Source organism: Synchiropus splendidus, chromosome 14, assembly GCF_027744825.2.
Source record: "Synchiropus splendidus isolate RoL2022-P1 chromosome 14, RoL_Sspl_1.0, whole genome shotgun sequence".
NCBI lineage: Eukaryota > Metazoa > Chordata > Actinopteri > Syngnathiformes > Callionymidae > Synchiropus > Synchiropus splendidus.
The window spans coordinates 15,452,929-15,468,144 of record NC_071347.1 but is presented as its reverse complement, the minus strand read 5'-3'; the positions used below and the strand labels follow the sequence as shown (position 1 = coordinate 15,468,144).

The 15,216-nt window shown below is 42.6% G+C and overlaps 1 protein-coding gene across 1 annotated transcript in view; it reads left to right on the top strand.

Moving 5' to 3' along the window:
* The first annotated feature begins 7,942 nt into the window (after positions 1-7,942).
* slco3a1a (solute carrier organic anion transporter family member 3A1a) overlaps positions 7,943-15,216 on the top strand; it is a 36,762-nt gene continuing 29,488 nt past the window's right edge. Inside the window, exon 1 of the mRNA XM_053885235.1 lies at positions 7,943-8,537. Coding sequence (XP_053741210.1) covers positions 8,379-8,537 — 159 coding nt within the window. The 5' untranslated portion in view covers positions 7,943-8,378. The remainder of the gene's footprint in view (positions 8,538-15,216) is intronic.

Here is a 15,216-nt window from a genome sequence, read left to right as displayed (position 1 = left end):
GATTTGCAATTCTATTTTAAATTTCCCGTACAGAGACGCAGAGTAGCAAAGAGCTGTATGGTTTGATTTAAATTCACGCTGAGATTATTTGCATTATGTCTTTGTGAAAGAAGCCAGAGGAGGAAAGATGTGCGGCTGAAACTGTTCATACCAGAGGGACTTGAGGGATGGGTTGGTCGGGAGATGGTCGGTGCTGACAGGGACAGGTTGACTGAGAGGGAGGTCAGGTGATAAAAATGTAGGTTGTTCGGTCTGTTCTCCAGAGTAGTCTTGAGCTTTCTGTGTCAGATACATTTTGAATATCCTTTTTTTTATTTAGGTTTTCATTTGACCTTTGCTGCTACCTTTGACTGCACAGTTGTTGCAGTATGGTTTGAGCAAAATTCTGGGAAAAACTGTGACTATGCACATCAGGAGCGATTGAATACATGACATTCGTGGCACACTGTTTTTGTGTAGAAGATGGACGTGTGTTTAGGGAAAAGTGGTGTGAGGGGACACTAGTATTATCCACCTTTTAGTGCCGAGTGTTAAATGTTGTTTTTATCATAGTTGTCTTTGTAGTTAAGTCCTAAAGAACCGGGTGCTTGGATCCCAACACAGTCAAGTAGTCCGCCATGTTGAATGTTTTGGTCCATGACAAGTGTTAAGAATGAGCATTTCTATTGGTCGGTTTTGGGCGCATCACAAGCAGATCTTTGCTCCAAGGCATTAAATTGGATTGAATTTATGACATTACTCTGCATTCATTTGTACTGAATATTTTATTTTTAGAGAGATATAAGGGCGGAGGGAGGAGGACCAGGGATTCAGGCTGTTAACGTTGTTCAATAACCCTTAAAAAATAAATAAATAAATAAACAAATAAATAAATGGCCTCGTTCTTTAGGGTGATATTGGGAAGTGACAAGAGACATACACCAGATGCGAACCACATTGTGATTCAAGAGGACGTGTTCTAACTTTCATACTACTACAGAGTCATGTGACTAGCGGCTTTGCTTTCCTTTACTATGAACAGCAAGGTTTGAAAAAAATAACAAAACCTGGGGAATATTTTGAGGTTTTTCTTGCATTTCTCGCCACCTCAAGATGATTCTGCGGCTTCAGTGAAACTCATCTTAAATTAGATGCTTATTATATATTTCATTTTCTCGATGTTTTGGGCCAAACAGATGCAGACAAGACGCCTATATTTAGCAGCAGCCGACAAAGACGGATGCGGCTCTTCACTGCAAAGTCGATTACTGGTCGACTATAGCAGTATCTGATGGAAGTGAAGGCATCTATCATCAGTGAAAACGCAGCGCTTTCATGAGACAGCTGTGATGCAGCCCTGGCGCTGAGCGCGGAGAGGGCCATTAGCATGTCATTTCCCTGACAGGAAGGAAGCGCTCAGTCTGGCAGAATTACAGCGTGAAAAAAACTAATATCTGCACACACGCCTCTTATGGCCAGACAGAAGCCTAATGTTTGCAAGAGATGAGTGAAACGGCCATAACATGGACTCCATTGGATCCTCATACGTGAAAGAGTAACTTCAGGTTAGTGTCTGAGATTCAGTGAAATTACTTCCGAACATGTAGTGAATCTCCTTCATCAAGTATTTAGTGTTATAGGAAGACGCTCTGCCAGCATCTTGGCGTGCGTCCCTCCGCGCCCACGTCACTGAAGCGGCCATATGTTTGCATGTTGCCTTCCATTTTGCGCTATGGAATTATGTACAGCCTCCGTCAAAGTGCCGGCTGAATATTTCATGGAATAAACACGGTAAGTGGTGCGTAATGGTTGTGAAAGCTCTTCAGAATTCCTCGATAATGTCGCCAACTTCATTTAGATGCTGTGTTTCAGCGTGTGCGTCGAGGGCCGCTGCATGAAGACCATCTAAATGGGTTCCATTGTGATGGTGGGGGGAACAGCTGAGCATCCAGCGTCGAACTCTCTGTAGGAAAGAAGGTGTGAGCTCTTCCTCTGGGGCCACTGATCCTTGCTTGATGGTCAATAAAGTCACCTGAGTCTCAGCATCACTGAGGAACAATTCAAAGGGATTTGACCCTTTGAACCTGTATATACCAGATCTTCCTGAGGAGATCTGACACAGATCTTCCTTGGAGCTGACACAAGGCAGAAGTAGGAAGTAGAAGGTTCACTGTTTATCTGCCTCTGATTTCATTTCCTGTAATCTGATTTCACGGTCAGCTCAGAGGTTCTGTTACTGCCGACGGGATGGGCATTTAAATGGTAAACCATTGTTGGTGATCAACTGTCTTTTTCACTGACTTCCTCCTCTCCATCGTCTCCTCGCATTTGGTCTCAAACTGGTGAACATCAGCCACATTTCTTGCTTATGTTCTTGACATTATTCAACAGCTAGATTTGAACTGTCTCCCAGGATTTGTGACTGATCCGTGTTTTTCAGATGCACCAGCCACACAAAATGTTTGTGTCACCTGCCTTTAGTTTTTTTTTCTTAGTTCAGGTTAGTACAATATGCCCGGTACCATTGTGCTGCTCTCTGGAAAAGGGCACAATTCCTACCATCCTGAAGGACAAACCTCACCTCAGGGAGGGTGATGTCTGTGCTCTGTCCTGCTGCTTCTTTGTCACGTCTTTGTTCTACTCACCTCTGACATGAAGAAGGTCAGTCTCTAGGTGGGTCACTTCCGTGTTTAGCCCCTCACAGTCATGTCCCAGTCTCATACAGACGGGGCATATCTGCCAAACTGCCAGGTCACTGGGGGTTTAGCATACCATCCAATTGGAGGAGAAGACTGAGGAATATATGGTGCCTTTCCACCGAGTCTGGAAGTGATGCGGAGCTGTGTGTTGGTTTTTCAAAAAGAATAAATAGTTTTCAATTTGTCGATTTCCTCCGGCAGTCACGGAACCGTCAACCGTCTGCTCTATTTTTGCGGAGCTCCACACAGCACCGCGTTCAGACAGGAAATCAGCCAGTGAAAATTGATGTGACTCTGCAATATTTTCTCAATAAAAGACTATATGTCAACATTATTCGTGTTTTACTGTGAAAGAGCACTGTAAACATGTACGGTCACTGTACCTGATGGTAATTCAGGGTTCGTACTGTTTTTTGGTCCGATGATAGTGGTGCCACTGGGAGGCAGAGTTCACATGGTAGAGTCTAAATAAGCACCACGTACCCAAGATGGGACTTGGACATTGACTCAAGTCGCTGTTTTGATGATTTGTGACTTGAAAAAATGGACTTCAAACTCAACTTGTAAGTTGAAGACTCAACACTTGGATTGTCTTGAGACGTGATGACTTGAATGACTTGATTTTATATTTTTAGTTTTAACACAAAATATCAAACAAACACTTGGTGGAAGAGGTGTTTTTGTTTACAGCGAAAGCCAAGTTATTTCTGTTTAGTTTGACCCCAGGTATTTTACTGAATATCGATAACTGCAGTGCAAATCATACTGACGTCAAGTGGCTGTTACTAATATTTGTCTTTTCAATAAGATCAGATTGTGATGTAATATAGGGTGACTTGACTTGACTCGCCAAGAAAAAGTGACTCGAGGGTTAAGCCCTGAGACTTGGACGTGCAACTTGGTCCCCTGTTGCTGGTTCCTTCCACTGCATCAGTTTGTGTCTCATCTGTTTTCTGTTCAGTACATCTATTTGGTTTTCCACTTCTACATCTCCAAGTACAGTAACTGAAACTGGGATTCACTCTGTTTGTACTGAAAATATTGTTGCGCCAACTAGTCAAACAGAACCTCGCATGCATCAACGTAATCGGAAAGTCGTGACGATGAGCCACACTTGTCTGGCATTCAGAGTAAAATCACATGAATAGCTTGTGCTTTGTGAGAACGGAGAGTGAAATATCAGACGCATCAAATGATTTTCACGCTGGAAAGCCTCCAGTGACAGTCTTTTAAATGTGCTGCCCAATTAGTCAGCTCTTCTCCAGCCCACCTCCCACCACGCACTGACAATCAAAATAACAATTTCCAAAGAATTTCTTGTCAGAAAAAGAAACCACGGCCTTCACAGTAGCACAGCAGATCCATATCTTGGTTGACTTGTAGTTTCTGTTCCCGGTGGAAGAACATGGGGGAGGGCTCACCACACCCATCATAAAAAAAGCTTTTCCTTAACTTCCCAGAATTTACTTGAATCTAGTGAGTCATGGTTTTGTTCCTGAATTGGAGCCAGGTTCAGATGTGTAAAGTGATTGTAAGTGTTACACTGTCTCAAAAGGTGCACACAATATTTCTGTGTATGGGTCACTTTAATTAGGTTTTTTTTTTAAACATTTATTATAGGTGGGGAATAACACTCCAGACAAGCGCTCAGAGACTGCAAATCTCCACCAAGCAGCTCTTGATTTTTACTCTGCCATGTTTGTCTCACACTCTTTCTGCGCTGTTAAGGCCCATTTCAGGTCTGTTTCAAAGGATGTTACCGTCATTGATCACATGCTTCCACGCATTAGTTACGTTGGTTTTGCGGTTCACCAATACATCAACCAGATGGAGCAGCCCAGAGTCAAGAGTTTATGACAACAACAAACTCCAAAACTAACATGGCGACTGTGGAAGATGTATTGACAATGTACCTCTTGAACAACGGATGAAACAGAGGCAGCTTTGTAGGGGTGTGTTCTTCGTATCTCAATATCTTGGGGTCCACATAGACAATAAACTGGACAGGGCTCGGAACACTGAGGCCATTTCCAAAAAGGACTGAGTTGTCTCTACTTCTTGAGGAGGCTCAGGTCCTTCAACGTCTGCGGGACAATGCTGTGGATGTTTTATGAGTCGGTGGTGTCCGGTGCAGTTCGGTTCACTGTGGTTCGCTGGGGCAGCAAGTTAAGGGTGGTGGACACTAACAGACTCAACAAACTCATCCGCAAAGCTGGTGATGTGGTGGGGGTGAAACTGGTGAAACTTGTGTTCATTACGTCACTGTTTACGAAGTTTCTTGTGCCTTGCCTGGAACAAAACACTACTACACTCTGCGTTTCGAACACCGATCTCCAACTCACCCCTCGAACTAGTTTCCCGGGCCGAAATCATTGGCGTCTGAGCCAAGCTGACCTTGACCAGTGGATTGTCAGTTGCAGTTGCAGAGCTACAGAGGCCATAGTTTTTGACGAACTTCGAACGAATTTCTTCCACTCAGATAAGGCTGGATTGTATTGAACTTTACGAGGTACTAAAACAGAACCTCCTCGGGATTGCGTGACTCAAACTTCTTCCCAAAGGCACCAGTTTGATGGATTAGTTCCAAGAAGAGGACGCCATCATTGCATACGTCTTTCTTACATAAGACTTCGAAGCAACTTCAGACTCTCAGTTATCTCATATCTGATTGGTTAACTCAACATTCCAGTACTTTTTATGTTTCTTCTTCTCTATTTCTCGGAACTCGATCATGTGCCTACAAAGCCTGGGGTCTTTTTAATCCCATCTGTAGACCTGTGTACCTTCCTCCCTCAATCGTCTTGACTTTCTCCTCTCTTCAGCTTGTATCCTTGTTTACCGTCTGGATAAGTGCCGAGGGAGCGGGGTGGGGGCTTTTAGAACATTGCTATATTCAGAAATAGGGAAAACAATCTTATTGCCTGAACCTGCCAGCGACAGAACATGCTGCCTCGTCCCATGAAAAACCTCTCCCCAACAGTGATAGCAGTCTATTTTAAAACTGGCCTCTCTATTGATACGAGAGTAAAAATAGATGGGGAGGGGGAGAGGCAGCATGAAATGGTTTAAATGTAGAACAGACAGCAGCTCGCTATATTTAGAGGGGACACAATCACAAAAAAGTGCCTCGTGACATTTTAGCTATCGAAGCTGAAATGCCATGCGAGTGTCCACGGAGCCATGAAATATGTATCTGCTCTGAAGTTCCGACGAAATCTTTCAAGGTGTCACATCGATGTCGGGTTATCGTGTGGCCACTTGAGCTTCCGGAGATGTGTCTCTGTTTGACTTGGCACTCGGTGAAGCTCGATATGACCAAAGCCTTAAGCAAACACTCGGTGTAATGAATCCAGACAAGTTATTTAGCGGAGACTTGACACTGCTGCAATGTCACGGGGGATTTCCACTGATCCACTGGAGGAGATGTTCCAAGAGCTGCAGCACCTGAGGCCATGCGGTCAGGTTTTAAAGGGGGAAGCGGTTTCTTAAGTCAGAAGTGAGAACGGAAACAGGATATTTGGTTTGTTTGTAGAAGTAGAATATTGCTGCTAAGAAAACCAGGAGTTGACTTGGAGGATAGAGAGGAAGTGTGGATCTGCATGAGGAGAATATGAGATGCAGAGGGATTCAGGTTGGGGAGTAGGAGCTTCATGGTTCAAGGTTCAGGAAGATTCTTTGTGGACCATGATGTTTGTTGATGATACAGTGATCTGCCGCAAGAGACAGGGGGAGGTGAAGAAGAGAGTTACGGTATGGGGCAGGCACATGCACTTCTTCTCTTTAGCTCAAAATATCATAAAGTGAGAAAGTAACTTTTTTTAAGAATAAAAATGGGCTCTGAGAGGGAACTTATCTTATGCAGAGAAAAAGGACTAGAGCTTGGTCATTGATGTGACTCGGGTGGATGAAGAGGATGAGGATCACTTGTTAAATGTTCATTTTGAAGTTGAAAACACATTAAAAGAGGACCTTAAAACTTAAAAGTTTATAGCATCTTCACAGTACAGAAAGATTTTTTTTTTCTTACAGGCGTACTTTAAAAATGCATAATATCCGAGCAGTAAATGTCAGTTTCATGGTACACCTGCTGTAGATGTATTGGCAGACCCTGGAAAGATCAAGAAATAAAAGAGCCACTTGAGCATGTTTCTCTGCAGCAAACTTCGACAGACCCCCTGGCGAAGCTTCACGTTTCCTGACACGTCTGCGGTAAACAGTCAGTGAGGTAATTTCTTTCAACAGGAAATGTTGTCCTCCAGCATTGTTTGACTTCACGTTAAGCTGTCACACGTCTCCAGCTCCTGAGCGTCTCCCAGCAGACGGGTGTGGCTTCCAACTCCATGGTATTCCAAATCCTATAAATAGCAGTCATGTCATCGGCAGAACAATGCCCCGCAGAAGTCTCTATTCAAATGTTCCTGGCGCGGGTGAAAGCCGACTCTGCCCATCATCACCTGGGTCCTCATGTGCGTGAACTCCACCTCAAGTTCATCTATGCTGATGTTAGTTGATGTCTTGAACCTAAAATCTTTCAAAACTAGTCTGGCCTCGTGAGTCCAAAACAGCCAGTGGCCTAAGCCAAAAAACAAATATATCAGAACAAACTATCTTAAAACAGCCCTGTTTGAACCTCACATGCCCCTCACACATGCACAGTTAATTCATTTAACTATAAAAGCATTCAGAGAGCGCAAACCCCCACCAAACAACCTCCTAGTCACAAAGTATGCTTTGAAAAGTTCAGGATCCAAATGGTGATCCGGATCACTCCCAAAATTGAGGCATTTATTCCTTGTCCCATTTCTCATTTTCCCCAAAGAATTATTGCCAAATTATATATTTTTTAAATTATTTAATGTGGGCATGCATCATATGGAGACTGAGACTGGAAGAAGTGATGCACCTATCACGCTTGAATAAAAAGGGGAGAAATAATCATGATTTAAAGATAAATATCTTTCTAATGTCTTTAGTTTGCAATTTTAATTTATGTTTTTATTACTTATTGTTTATTTTATTTTTTTGTTTTTATTATAAACCAGGATTATGACCTTATATTTTTGTTTTTTTTATGTTTTATCAAGTGCCTGAATACCCCAATCAGAAATAAAGACAGTTGAATATTCTTTAAAGTATAAATAATAAACACCTTTAAATGAGTTGACTTTGATTTAAAAAGTACAAAGGCTGATTGCTGTGGATCAAAGGAAGCCCAACTCAATAATAAGAACCGAACGCGGTGTTTTTTAGTCGAGTTTTCGCGTCAATCTCGGATGTGTGACGGTGGCTGTGTGAAGTAGCCAACAGCGCCTCTAGGGTCGAGAGCGAGCTGACACAGGAGCAGAGAGGAGCGGAGTCATTGTGCGTCAGGGACCGTGCGGCAGCCCCGGAGTTGGAGGAAGACGCGATGACTTAAAACCTTCCCCTGCCGGGTCTTCGCACTAGAACCATGCGTGTCGAGCTCACTCCGGATCCACATGTGCCTTCGCCAACAGCTCCGGAGGGACTTCACGTGTTCGTGCGCGTCGACGAGGAGGAAATGTTGACGACCGGAGGAGTTTGCGTGTCCTAGCGTGTTAGGTCGTCCGAGCCAGACGACGAGCGCGAATGTAGCGGGCGAGGAATCACTGTCGCCCGCCGAAGCTCCGCGCGTGTTCTGGTCAGGTCCGTGGCCGCGTTGTGCTGGAGCCGCTGGGGAGGATGCAGGTGAAGAAGCAGCGGGACTCGGAGCGGAGCGGCGCGGACATGCTGGAGAGAGACGCCCCCCGAAAAAGCCCCTCTTGCTTCTCGAATATCAAGATATTCCTGATAGCGGAATGTGCCCTCATGTTGGCCCAGGGCACCGTCGGCGCTTACCTGGTGAGTAAACACCACCGGCTGCCTCTTCTAGACACAAGCGTTTCCCTTTTAATAACCAGTCAGCAGAGACCGCTCTTCTCTCCTCAGCTGCTTCTTCTCTGCAACTTTTGCACAGTGTATTATTGATTCACTTTAATCACAAAGTAATAAAGAATGGAGCAGTTTAACATATTAATATTTCTGGTATTATATTGTTAATGTGTTGCCCTCTATTGCCTATATTAAAGGCGTATTTAACCTATTTGTTTAAAGAAATATTCTGTCATATGAAAAGATTGAACTTGACTTTAAATCTATTGTCTATCCATAACTCAAGTGAAGACACTTAGTTTACCGCAATATTCCACTCCACTCCTAATGCACAGCATCTTCAGGGATCAAACTGCACTTTTTAACACTTCATAAATATGTCTTCACACTTCTATGACGAATTGAATGTCCATCTATCATCCATCATCCTCATTTGCTTCTCTATTCATGTTTTTTTTTTTTCATGTTAGTGTCTCCCTAATCTATTCAGTTGCAAAAAACTTCACATAGTATGGTTCAATAGTAAAGTTCTCAGTCAATAAAAACATTTCTCTGAAGAATATTGATAAAATATATAACTTCATAGTTTTTGTTTAAGAGCTACGGCAGCCTCAATCTAATAAACTTTGTATGAAATCTAAATAAATATAATCTACATGAATCAATACAAGTAATTTAATCTACATTTCTCATACTAAAGGATTTTGGCTCTGATAACACTATCACACGAATCTAATGGGAGTATTTGCTATAGTATTTTTGAACATATTTCACACTGAAGGTGTGACTGCTGTGCCCACAGCTCTATATTCAACTGTATGTTCAATAGCGGCATATGAATGTCCCCTCCTTGCTCTCTGCGTTTTGCCATGTGACTTTTTCCTTTAACTTCCACGGCTTTAACACATATCAACGACATTTCTATGTCTAAGTTTTTCTCAGGTGACGTAACAATCATCTCTAAAATAATGCCAAAGTCTGTTTGCTTCATTATGAAAACATGTATTTGTCACATCGCAAACACCGTTTTAGTTAGTTTAGTGTTTCTTGATCTTATGCAACAGTTTTTTTCCCTGTGGACATGTTTGACTTCAACATCATTTTGGCTAGAAAAATCTAACTCAATGTGTTCTGAACTTATACAAAAGCTTCACCTAAAATCATGAACAGTGGTGTAAGTCGTGATGGGAAAACGATTTACTCTGAAATATCACAAAATGGAAAGTTCAGACTGTACTCTAGTGTTTGGTAAAATGCGCGTCTGATAATGGATCTCTAAATAAAGTATGGTGTTTAGTTCATGGTTTTTATTGATTTAAATGGGCACTTCTGATCAGATGTTGAACTGTAAAAAGCAGTTGACTCTTGTGGCTCTTAATTTAATCTCAAGAAGACCAGAGAAGCCTCTCCGATCAGTTTCTCAAAACCATTTTAATAGACTTTCTGAATCTCACTGATCCAGCGGCAGTCAATAATATCATTGTCAAGTTCAGTCACTGAGACTAACAAACCCATATTTGCTTGAGAATGTGACAAACTTCACTTGAAATGTCTGTTTAATTAACCTTCTTGTGCCAAAGACGACCGGGGGCAATCGGATTAAGTAAAACTCCTCCGATACAGAAGGCCAGGGAGCCGCTCCAAGTGCAAGTGGAAGGCACTGTTGAATTGCTTTAGTTTGGACATTGATAAGGAGAGTTAGTGGAAGACTTCATCTTGTTTTTGTGCACTAGTGTTTGACAGGTCATTTAGATCGTGGCCGCTTTATCACTAAAAACTAGAACCTTTTTTCTGACTCTACTTTGGAGAGGGTAATGAAGTCATTGCATAAATACTCAGCCACTGACTTCTGGCAATGCATGCTGATCTAAAACCATAATTTAAGTGAAGATATGTTTTATTCTGGGCTCCATAATCTGCAGGTCTACCCCTGAATTCACCTCTCAGCAGCCTCAAGCCACTCTGTCAGAATTGATCTTGATAAATGTTTATTTGTCAGGGGCGTTTTTCCTCTGCTCCGCCGCAATTACGCGACTAAAATCTTCAGGCCTGGGGCCATATATGGAGTGGAACATGTTATCAGCTGCTGGTGGACCTGCTGAGCATCAAGCACCCCAAAGCTAAAAGCTCTGACGGATCGCACTTGATGCTGGGCTTGTCTTCAAACTCAAAGCTCTTCTTCTTCTCTGGTGTCTGAGAAGGGCTGGAGTGTTTTATCTCACCGGAGACTGAATGGATTTGTTTGAGAAATTAGGGTAGATTGCGTAGTTACTAGTTATGGATAGATAAGGGCATTTGCTCAGTCAGTGATGTCGACTGTTTGCTGGTCTTTGTTCAAACTGTTGCTGAAGGTGATAAGGTTTTGAAGGGTTTGTCATTCACCTGTATGGCTTGGCTGTTGTGCGACTTCTTTGTTGCACGCCTATGATGTGTGCCACCGCCACCTTCTGTCAGGTTGAGCTCACTGCGTTCACTGATATTTCAAATGCGAAAAAAACCATACCTTATATTGATCAAATATATGTGGTGCGATGATGACCTCTTCTGAGTTTCTTTCTAGTCACGACTGCACCTTGAAAACAGACATTTTTGGGTTTTTTCGGCTTATCAAAACAGACTTTTTAGTTGCGCGACTAACTCTTTTCTGAATGTCTTTTGTCTTTAAATGAGGACAAAGCAAGGCACCTGGTTTCCCTAAAATCAGCTTCATCTGAAGGGACCATAACCTTTTTTAACTCTTGATCTGGAGGCTTTTTTTCGTCACACTTGTCTGAAACCACTCAAAGGAGACACCAGACCACTGTTCTGCCTTGTCAACACTCAAAAGAACTGATAAATCAAAAATTAAGGATTGTGACAAACTGACAATCTGTATGTTCTTTTGGGTCAGAAACTGCAGGTGGATTCTCCGCACCATTCTTGACACTGTCTCGGCCATTGTTGCATTGCGTAGTTACTAGTTATGGTTATTTGTTGGTGACAGACAAATGTGTTGAGGTGTTCATGCCCATGAATTCGCTTCCTTTCAGCATGTGATAGCTTCTAGTTGGAGGTCTGATGCTGGAGAGTTGTCTCCGACCACAGAACTTGGTTAACTGTGTTGCAGAAAACCGCTGTTTCTGTCAATATCTCAGTCATTTCAGACGCACAGCTACACGTCTGGACCTGAGCCTGTTATCGGAAGTTACGCACGCAGCTCCACCAAGTTAACTGAATTAACTTTAACTACATTACAAGGTGGATTAACTGCTAACGCAACTGCTGTTCCCATGATGCAGAGCGTCGGCCGACTGTCGAGTGAAGCACTGATAAACTGACTGAGAGCCATAGTTAAGTTTAAGGCCTCTAATGTGCACCTTCACCTTCTAGTACAGTTTTCAACTCTGTTATTGTCACGACTCCAGTTGGAAACAAAAAGATGAAAAAGCTCGGGAGAATAGCTGAACTGAGGCTGGGAATGTTCTTGATTGTAACCTTGCATGCACATACCTGGAGGCCAGTCTGGTTTCAGGAGGATCTTGGAATTGAGTCTGAACCATCAGGTATGTGTTAGTGTTGCCATTAACCAACCTGTCATTTACTGGACTTTAGAATCTTGACTTCTCAGATGGAAGTGCCCCCAGATCCGCTTCCATGTACCCCTAACTTTGAGGTGCATAGGATCCATTCTAGGCCTCGAAGCGCCAGGTGCTGGTCCTGATGCAAAGGTGTGCACCACAGTTATGTAACAGCTGAGCTGGGAGGAGATAAAGGCCGTGTTCCGTCAGACCTGGCACATTCCTTTATTGCTGCTTTGTGCTTGTAAGCACTTTAGCCAGTCACTGAGCATTTACCCAGCCAGCGGTAGGTAACTGGATTGTCATGATACAATTGAGAAATAATGTTTTAACGTCAAGGCCAGAGGGACAGGTGAATAACGTGATAAAATAAACAATCTTGAAAAAAATAAAAAGCAAGTCAGTCACGTTTTTAACAACAAATGAATGTAAAATAAAATGGTTTAAAAGAGTTTCAAAGCTTCAGGAGACTTTTTCTATTGTTTCTCACTTACAGGTCGAATGTAGTTCAGTCTGCATCTTTAATGGAAGCTAGCATGTTCAATATCAAAACCCTTAGCATTAAACATTAAACATCACTTTGGAATCAGTCAGGAACAACTAGTCTGGTGATATTTGTGTTGATATTTTTTGACACACTTATTGTAATGCGAATTAAGGTTGTCGAAAATATCAAAATGTCATTCGCGATCCAATACCAAGTCTTTCTTTTTATCGGTAATTGAATAATATAGTATCTGAATCAGGACACTGAAATGATCTGAATTACACCTAGAAACAATATAGATGAATGCTGGAACTCGCCAAAGTAGCTTTGGTAAATTAGCTGGACTTTCTGGAGGTTTTAAATATTAAAATGTTTGAGTGAGTTAATATGAATCCTGAAATGCATCTTGAGGGTAGCTAACTAACACTGACTCCCACCACCTCATAAAGTATGAGGCGTTTACGTTTTTAATCCGAAGACTTAAAACGGATTCCCTCAAATATTGTGCTGTGGTTCAAGAGTGACTGTTAGCAGCTTGATTCAGGCATCGCAACTTGGTGTGCATCCACAAGACTCCAAACTTATGTAATGGGATGTCACACAACTGCACAAGGTTTATTTTGTTGCCTAGCAACAGATTAAACACGATTTGATATCTTGGAGGGAAAACTGTGGCGGTGACTGCTGACCAACCTGCGAGCTGGTCTTTCCTCTATAATTTATGCTGCTCTTAGTCCCTCTGGAAGGCTGCCTGGTCTAAATCAGGCCGTAAGTGCACAAACATGTTGGACTTGCAGGGAAAACCGACTCATCCAGAGTGTTCCCCCTGCTGGGCAGAGTGCAGGAGCTGTCACTCGCATCGCTCGCTCCCGCCTCCCTTAATGGGATGGGAACTGATTGGATTATGGCTTTGCTCTTTGTGAAGCGCACTGCAACACTCGGCATGAAGCTGAGGCTTCGCTGTCCACAGGTTGTCCGGACTTGGCGCCAGAGGCTGAGACCTCGGCGGGGTGGGCGAAAATGATGCACATCGGAAGGAAGAGAGACGGTTTTTTTGGACCACATAAACTCACCAGATGGCTCCAAACAAATGTTTGATCTGAACCTGGTTCGTCCTCAGCCATTAAAAACCGACCGGTTGTCACTTCTGCTTTTCATTTTTTACCATCGCACTTCAATAAAATCACGATGAGTCAGCGCATACATGGTGTGTACGTCGACGAGCTTTGTGTTATAGTGAAGTTGTCGGTTTTGGGTTTCATTTCCTGATCCACGATGAGTCTGCACCCACCCCATAACTGCGCCACCTTGAATTAGCATTGCCATGTTTTCACATGGATTTGAATCAAGGTCTGGCGGCACATCGCAGGTTGAAAATTGCTAAGTCAATATTTGAATGATGTTTGATAGATGCCAACAAAGGTCAAATAAACTATTCTGTCCATCATGAGACGCCAAGCTGCGAAACACAAAAGCTAATGCTGAACCTAAAGGATTTTAGCGTAGCTTAGAGCATATATTTTAGACAAAAACACAAGCTAAATCTACTAAATCTACAAGCTAAAACGCCTCATCAACGTTCAGTCATGCAGGCGTTGTCTGTCTTGTGAGTCAAACCTTGTTATGTTTGTTCAGTTTCATTTTGAGGTTAAATTGTGGTTCCATTTGAGACAGTGATTGTGAACCTGCTGGTGAACCAAAGAGGTGATGGAAGATGTTGATATTTCCTTTAAGACCGACTTCTGTTGCCATAGACATCAAGTCACGTCTTTTTTTCATGACGTGTTTCTCTAGCTGGTGAGAAGTTTCTGTCAATCATCCAACTTGATAGTGTAGTGCCGTGGAAAACACACGCTTACAAAGACATGCTGGTGGACGAAGAGATACTTTTTGTTATGAAAAATGTGGATTTCTTCTGTCCGTCCCAAATTATACATTTGCAGTAAGATGCCATGGTGAATAGACAATCTCAGGCAAATGAAAATCCTGAACATTGAGATCTCATACTGCTGTTTCTATTTCCTTATTGACTTCAAGGGTGCTGTCAATAGTTTTCATGTTTTCCCTAAATGCCTTAAAAGGGCTATGTGAAAAAGAAATTGGCACCATTCAGGTGGTTTAATGTGTAAGAACTTTGGAGCCTTTTAACCTCCCTCGGGGCAACGTTGGTCATGGATGGTGGCTCTAAACGTTTTTTGGTTTAGTGGCTCTGGTTTACATGTTGTCCCCATGATGGCTTGGGTTTCTGTTTGCTGGTTTCCCATCATAGAGGGAAAAACCTGCGCTGGGGTTAACTGGTGACACATCGGTGACGTGTCCAGGATCCAGTGTTTATTGGTCTCTAGCACCAATAAGACAGATTAGACATGATCGTCTCGGGATGTTTTTTGTAAATATTCGGAATACACCTATACCATTTTTTTGTGCTTGCATTTGAGTACTTATGCCATTCCCCATAAAGAAACTTTGTTTTTTTTCCCCACACATATTGTTATTTGAACAACATCTCTCTCAGGATGTTTTTCTTGTGCATGGGTGACGGTCACGAGTTTCACTGCAGCACAAAATTGTCATAAACTGACATTCAAAAACTGCGCGTTGCTGT